Here is a 7,831-nt window from a genome sequence, read left to right on the forward strand (position 1 = left end):
AATAGGTACCATCAAAAAGTATAACCCAACAGACTTACCAGACGATTCTCATCAAACACTTCCAACAGCAGACGATGCTTCCTGGGATCAACCTGAAACATGACATAAAAGTTAAATCTCAGTGCATAACTGAATGACAGTACAATAACATGTGAGTGTCCACAAGTCTAATATTAAAGATTATAAATACACAATGTTGACATAAGAGTATTATTAGAATATGTAGTAAACTAAGTAAATAACACAACTGATACTCTAAATACTGAAGTCAGTTCAAATTTTTCACTTACCCTAAAGAAGAATTCTTCGTTCCATTTTGGATCCAATGACTTCAAGTTACACGACATAGCAGAGAAAAAAAAAAAAGAAGAAAAAATGAGTCCATGTGTAAAATGCAAGGTTGACAGAAAATGTTAATGTTTACTTCACCTTTTTAATGGTTTTGGTCTGAAGACTTGTGATTTCTCCATTGACAGGGTCATAGAGGGACAGTCTTGTATATGGATCACTGCAGCAGAAGAATAGAACAAAAAGCATTTATTCTGAGTTGTTATTAGAGCTGTACAATTATTCCATCATTTATTTTTAGCAATGTATCTGGTTCAAAATCATGAATAATCTGTGACAACCAAGCAAGCAGATACAAACTGGAACACTGTCCACAATAATCAGAATATTAAAAATAGGTATGATCTGGTCTTATGTTTTAATGGTTTGTATTTTTGACAGAGGTCTCTACATTTTTAGTTTTATACATTTGACTTAAGAAACAATGTAATAGTTCTGACGGAAACTCTTATAGCAGTTTGACACTCTGTGAGATTAAAACCACTTTCACATTATCCATTACCCAGTTATGGGGACACATTAGGCAGTGAATGGCTAGAACAGTTTCATCATTAGTGATGTATTAAGTAACAAGTGTTAACTAACAGTAAATTTAATATGTTTGCATAACCTTTAGTTTGATCATTCAGGTGTAGCACCACCTGGGCATGCAACTGGAAGCTAGACTGAGTCCATCTACAGAATACCTGAACCAGTTCTACTCTTTGACCTTTGAGATAAACTGCAAAATCACTGTTTTTTTTTTTATCTAGAGGTGCAAGAACTGAATGCATGATGAGAAATATCTGCTTGTCCCCTGATTGAACTGCTAATTGGCTGACAGTTTTGGCAGGAACATGACAAGCTACAAAAAGTATTTTCTGCAGTACAAATTTAAATTTAATGACTGTGATTGATGCTGTCAGGGTTTTACTGCCGGAACAATTAAATGATGTATGACAGATGAAAACTATTTATAGGCAGATAAGGACAAAATCTGAGAGAGAAAAATATATATCAAATTGTATTCATTATATTGCAATTTAAATATAGTGGAATCACACCAAATTTTTGGTTATAGAACAGAGGATGATAATTGCTTTGTTCATATTAGAATACCTTGTCAGACACAACTCTGTATGTCTGACACAGTAATGGATACCGTTTATTAACAACTGCTTCTGTAATTTTTGACACTTTTTGTTTATTTTTTTTATTTTTATTTTTTTACTGTGGATCATTTTTAATTTCTCTAAGATCTGATAAGTTTCACATTAGTTTTTGTAAATTCACTTTATAAACAAGGAGCTCCAGAATAAAAGATTAATTCTGTGAACGTGCCGTGGTAAACAACAAAGTCTCTCCAGTCCTAATCACTAGCCCCTTTTACACAGCACTTCTGCTACAGGAATATTTTGCCTTTACTCTGGAAAAATGTCTGAGTTTACGAAATGGTGGGATCATTTGGTCTCACCTTTATCATGGCTTTGTAATGCCTCTGGAGGTAGTAACAGAGCCATGATAAAGGTGGAATCATGATTCTGGAACGCTATGTAAAAGGAACACCTCTCGTTCCGCAACCAAGGTGTTATGTTTTGATGACATATTGCGTGTACGAGTGGAGGACTCTATCCATGCTAAGATTTGTGGAACAGTTAAAGATGGGCTGACTCTAGAGAGGTTAGCAGCACCACTATGCTCAGGGTATTTCCAATGCACAAGTTATACGTCACACTGTACGCTGCACTGCATCACCGCCCCTTTGATCCTGGAACCCAGGTCTGCTGTGTAAAAGTCCAGCCTGTCTCACCTCTGTTACTCCTTTGGCTTGGCTGTGGAAATCGGTCAGCGATGGAAAAAAGGTGGGATCACTATCTTGCCTTTTTTTGGGATCTCTGTGTAAAAGTGGCTTGTGTGGTCTATAAGCTCCAGATGGTAAAATGTCAAACTTAACAGCTGACTTTTAACTCCTCTTCCAGCCTTTGCCACCTGCTCTTGTGTTCTTTACAGGTGAGGTGCATTTTATCTCCAATGAGGCTTTTGGCTTATAAAAGCAGGTAAAGCACAGGTGTTATTAATAACATCACCAAAGGCTCTGTTCCATGTAGGTCCCCACGACAGTCAGTACAGGAAAACAGAGCGAACAAATCCAATTCCTGAGACTGATACATAAGATGCAGCCATTGGTAATGAGACCAATTACACCTATGTTTTCTGCACCAACAGGTCAAAATGTCTGTTGTGAAACATGGATGTAAGATGTTCTATCACCATATAGGATGATCTTCTCTATATACCATGGAAAAGAAAACCAACAGTAGTGGTCAAGTGATCCAAGGAAACACCTCCTGAATCCTAAATAATAACTTATACAGCACCTTTCGCAATGGACTACTTCAACCTTGGTGTGTGAAGACGCTTTTGAAACTGAGATGTACCCCTTCACTTGTATTCTACTGTGTTTTTAAAGGATCTGGTTGCTAAGTGGATATGATTTTCCTCCCGGGATTAACAAAATGAACTAACAAACTAAAAATATGCACAGTGGACAAAGGTCAGAAAACTCAATAAAGTAGTCTAGCCTTATTAAAGTTTATTCTGTGTACAAAGAATGAAGGAAAACTACAACTATTACTACATTCTTTACACTTATTTTGTCTAGCGTTGACTAAACTCATCAGTACCCCTTCCCGTTTTTGGAGAAAGCAAAGCAGCCAAAAGCAATGAACAATATAAAAGGTAAATTATACAACACTCAAATATTTATTTAGTCTAACAATGCAGAAAGGTGTCATACACAGCTTTAAGTTTGTAATAAGATTTTGGATGGGATGAACAACATCAGAATCAAGCACAAACTGACCTCATGACATCATGAAATGAAACCCATTTCAACACACTTATACACTGTAATGCTGTCATCCCCTTCCTGTTTGAATATGCAAGTTTGGAAAATGCAAATAAACAAGTTTGGATTTTCCAGTTTTACTATTGAAAACCATTAATAAAACTGACATGCTCACAAAGTTCAGCAGTAACCTGAGGACATATGTTTTATCAAATATGTAGGGAAAAAAAACACAGCGTGTGTAATATTCAATAAAATTACACATGATGAAAATATTCAGTGTCAAGATTGAAAGCTTACAGTGATGGCAAGAAGTTTTTGGACACCCGATGCATTTCTGATATACTCTTAAGTCATTGAACCAAGTATTTTTCCATTCTCCAAACCCACATGCTCCCTTCTGCACATGCACTGTTCCACTGAGGTCAAAACTGAATGTTTCAACAAGACAACGAAACACATCCAGGATGTGACATATTGAAACTGACAAGAGTTTAGCTTTGTAATTTTTTCTTGTTAATGATAAACTAAAAAATAATATGAATTACATTATATTGTATTTGTGTCTGTCTGAAGCAGCCACACCTTTTGAAAGATTTTTCCACAGATATTTCTTGATAATATTTGAGATTGTGTAAAATTTCACGGGTATCTGAAAACATTTTCAACTGCTGTATTTATGCTCTGCTTTCATCTCCAGATAGAACTTTGTAAATATATTATCTCTGGATGATGAACTTCTGGCAGGACAATATGTCAAGATGTAAACTTGAAGGCTTGTCAAACTGCCTTTTTTTAGGTTTGTGAACACTTTATCAGCCCAGGATTATCCACAACTTACCTGGCTCCAAGTATATCTTTTTTAGCCAGTCCAATTCCAGCGATGACTTTCACTTTAAGGATTCTGGATTCATCCTGAAATAAGAAAATAAATCATACTTCAGTGCCTCAATTCATGGCTTTAGTTTGTTATGAGAATCCCTGTCACATGTTTACTGTGAAACCCCCCACTGTTTACCGTCTTAGATGATGTAACATCCTGTACACAGTTCATTTCAGTACATTTCCCAACAGATATCAACTTATTTTACTGATAGTGAATCATGTAGAGATGTCGCAATTACACTGACACTTGGCACAATGTGGCCTCACAACTCTGTACGTGATTTGGGGCAGTCGCAGTACAACACTAGAGTTTAGACGATGTGAATCAGTACATTTTAACGTGGTATGTCTGTGTGTGTGTGTGTGTGTGTGTGTGTGTGTGTGTGTGTGTGTGTGTGTGTGTGTGTGTGTTAATGACGGGAAACAGCCGCTGGCACAGAGGCGTTACCAGCTCCGGAGCCTGCTGGTTTCCTGGATTAAAAAGCGGAATGTTTCAATGTAAAAGTAACAGATAGCGTTAGCTGAGAAGTACAGGCAAGCAATAGTATCGATTTCCCATCAATAAGTTACAGACTCAGCCAACAAAGACACCACAGTTGAGTTGTTTGAGCTGCTACGTTAGTGAGATATCTGATTAACTGAAGTTACCTGACGTTGGTGTTAGTGAGTGTTTAGCTAGTTAGCGTTAACTAGTTAGCATTTGGCTAACGCCGTGGTCACATGAGCAGCCTCATTAACAGGATACGATAGTTTACCTCATCTGTCTGAAGTCCTCGGATCTGTGGAGAAAGTGCAGCCATAATCCCGTCACCTTTCCTCCTCCCAGATAGAGACAACAACCAGGAGACAGCGGTCCGCTCGGACAGGACACTCCGAGGGGTTTGGTTTCCTCTGTGTGTGTATTATTCCGTGTGTGTTTACGGTGGTCCAAACTGCACGGCAGAGCTACAGGCGGGCTGTGACACTACCGTCGTCACTCCTATCCATCCTCCTCTTCCTCCTCCTACCATAGTTTCCTCCTTCCTCCTTCCTTCACCTCCCCTCAGCGCCTTTTTCCTCTGTCAGTACTTCAGTCTGAACAGGAACAAACCTGAACCACACACTACAGAAATGAACAAACTAAAAATGTGGTTCGACAGAAACAGGTTATCATTAAATCTTAGCCAGACAAAAACAATGATATTTGGTATAACTGTAGAAAGAATTCACAGGTAACAATAAAAATAGACGGAACTGAAATAGAGAGAGTTCATGAAATAAAATTTCTGAGGGTAACCATTGATGACAGAATCAATTGGAAAGCCCATATCAAACATGTACAAACCAAAGTCTCCACAAGCATTGCAATAATAAATAAAGCAAAGAAGCTTTTGGATCAGAGGTCACTTCATTCTATACTGTTCCCTAGTCTCACCATATTTACACAACTGTGCTGAGGTCTGGGACAACAACTGCAAGACCTCATTACAACCACTAACTTATTTAAAAAAGAGCAATACGGATTATTCATCAGGTTGGCTACCAGGAACACAAACTCACTATTCTTACAGTCCAAATTACTCAAGTTCACAGACATTGTGGACTATCAAACAGCTCAAATAATGCACAAAGCTAAAGATAATCTTTTTCCAACAAATTACAGAAATTATTCAGTATTCATGAGGGGGGGTTATTATTTAAGGGGGAAAATTAACTTTAAGATTCACTTAATACACACGACTAGGAAGGGTTTTTGTGTTTCAGTCAGCGGGGTGAGACTGTGGAACAGATTCAATATAGTTAAAGCAAATGTCCAAGCATGAAAGAATTTAAAAGGAGGTACAAAGACACAATTTATCAGAGGTACAGGGATGAAGGAGGTGTTGGGGATCACTGGGTGTTATACAAATGTACAAGTATGTGGTATGGGTATGTATATGTATGTATAGGTGTGCGTGGGTGTGGGTGTATAGATCTGTGTATGAATATGTATTTACATGTATGTGTTATTGCATTATGTGTTTAAGTAAATCATATTATATTTGTTTATAATAATATAAAGCCAGAAACCAAATTATTTAATAGGAAGTATCAGTCATATGGTTAAGTATAAGTAATAAGTATTATGGTATATAGTATAGATATGATTAGACTAGGAAGGTTATTATTGTTATTAATTCTATAAGGAGAAGGGGTGGGAGTTAAAAAGTTGTACTTCTTATCACTCCTTTTTGAATATGTATTATATGTCTTATGTTTAAGTGTTTTGTTTATTTATTTTCTTCTGTTCAACATTCATATTCGAAATAAATACATCAATCAATCAATCAAAAACACAAGAATACAACTGTGTATTCAAAGCAGGCCCCCTGGTATTTCCTTACTTGTGAAAAGCCATCTTGGTTATTAACGAGTAAAGACAGATAAACCTTATTTAATGATCAATGGCATTAATATTTTTAGTTCTAATTGTAATAACAAGCATATACACAATGCACTGTATGAAAAGGCAAAAATCTAGCCTTTTGGAACTCAACTTTGTCTAAAATTTAGTGGCCAAAAGCATAGACCTTCCCATATAACTTCTGTATTACAAACAAAATTAAAATAATACATCTCAAGATCTTACATCACATATATCCCACCAACGTTATTTTATCTAGGTTTTCTGACATTGAAGAAATAACTGTTGTATCTCTAATACTGAAACCACTTTATACTTATTCTTTCATTGTGTGCATTCTTCTAACTTTTGGTCTAAAATTGAAAACCTTCTTGTATCTAAATGTAATAAAGATATGGTTATAACATCTCAAAATGTACTTATATATTTTCAACATGACATGCATAATCTTGAATTTATTGTTAATCTGATAATTTTTGTTTGGTAAATTCCACATACACAAAAAGTAAATATGCCAAAGCACTCCCAAATTTTAAAGTCTTTATGACTGAATTAAAAAAATATATCCACACACTAGAATTTGTCTTTAACAAACAAAAAAGCACAAACACTGACAACTTATAAACAACTCTTTAAAATGGACTGAATTTACACTCTGCTGTATTTGTTGAATTTGTTATTATTTTTGTTCTTTTTTGTGTCTGTAACCCCTTGCATTATGTTAATTTATTTGTTAAGACGATTTTTCTTTTTGACATCTTGATGTTTGTTCAAAATTTCTGTTTTGTATGCATATACTGTATATTTTCAATAAAGATAAAAAAAAAACAAAAAACGCAGTGGACACAAAAAGTAGGATGTATTTACCTGACCATAGGATTCAACTGGTCTAAATCTGATGGGGATAAGGCTAGTAATTATTCAGTAACACTGATCTTAAAGTAAAATACATCCAGAATAAAAGTAGTGAAATGTTACCAAGTTTGAGTCACTAATAAAAACTCTGGCTGTCATTTTCCACAGAATATTTAGCAATATCTTTCATTGTCATCTGTGGAACTTTTAAGACATTTAAGAGTCATAATTAAGGATTAATTAATAATTTTAAGGATAGTTAAGATTAATTTAGAAGAATCAAATTTAAGACTTTTTAAGGATCCTTGGTATATTATTCTAGCAGAAAAAGTGATTTTATGTCACTGGTCCATTAGTGATATACATCCAGAATAAAAGTAATGAATCTTTACCAAGTTTGAGTCACTACTAAAGAAAAATTAAGTCAAAATGCTGGTTGGCTGTAGTTTCCAAGAGACAGTCTTGGGTCAAAATGTGAAACTGTGAGAATTAATGAGAGAATGGGTTTTACTCAAAAGGAATGTTTGTCTCAG

At 35.5% G+C, this 7,831-nt stretch overlaps 1 protein-coding gene across 1 annotated transcript in view; it reads right to left on the bottom strand.

Moving 5' to 3' along the window:
• The window catches only part of nedd4a (NEDD4 E3 ubiquitin protein ligase a), a 28,018-nt gene extending 22,991 nt beyond the window's left edge, over positions 1–5,027 (bottom strand). Inside the window, exons 1-5 of the mRNA XM_030128159.1 lie at positions 4,816–5,027; positions 4,017–4,090; positions 430–508; positions 291–329; positions 39–92 (exon numbers count right to left, since the gene is read on the bottom strand). Of these exons, the coding sequence (XP_029984019.1) occupies positions 39–92; positions 291–329; positions 430–508; positions 4,017–4,090; positions 4,816–4,860 (291 nt within the window). The 5' untranslated portion in view covers positions 4,861–5,027. The remainder of the gene's footprint in view (positions 1–38; positions 93–290; positions 330–429; positions 509–4,016; positions 4,091–4,815) is intronic.
• Between the last annotated feature and the right edge of the window lie 2,804 nt (positions 5,028–7,831).

The sequence above is a fragment of the Sphaeramia orbicularis genome, chromosome 3 (assembly GCF_902148855.1).
Source record: "Sphaeramia orbicularis chromosome 3, fSphaOr1.1, whole genome shotgun sequence".
NCBI classification, from domain to species: domain Eukaryota; kingdom Metazoa; phylum Chordata; class Actinopteri; order Kurtiformes; family Apogonidae; genus Sphaeramia; species Sphaeramia orbicularis.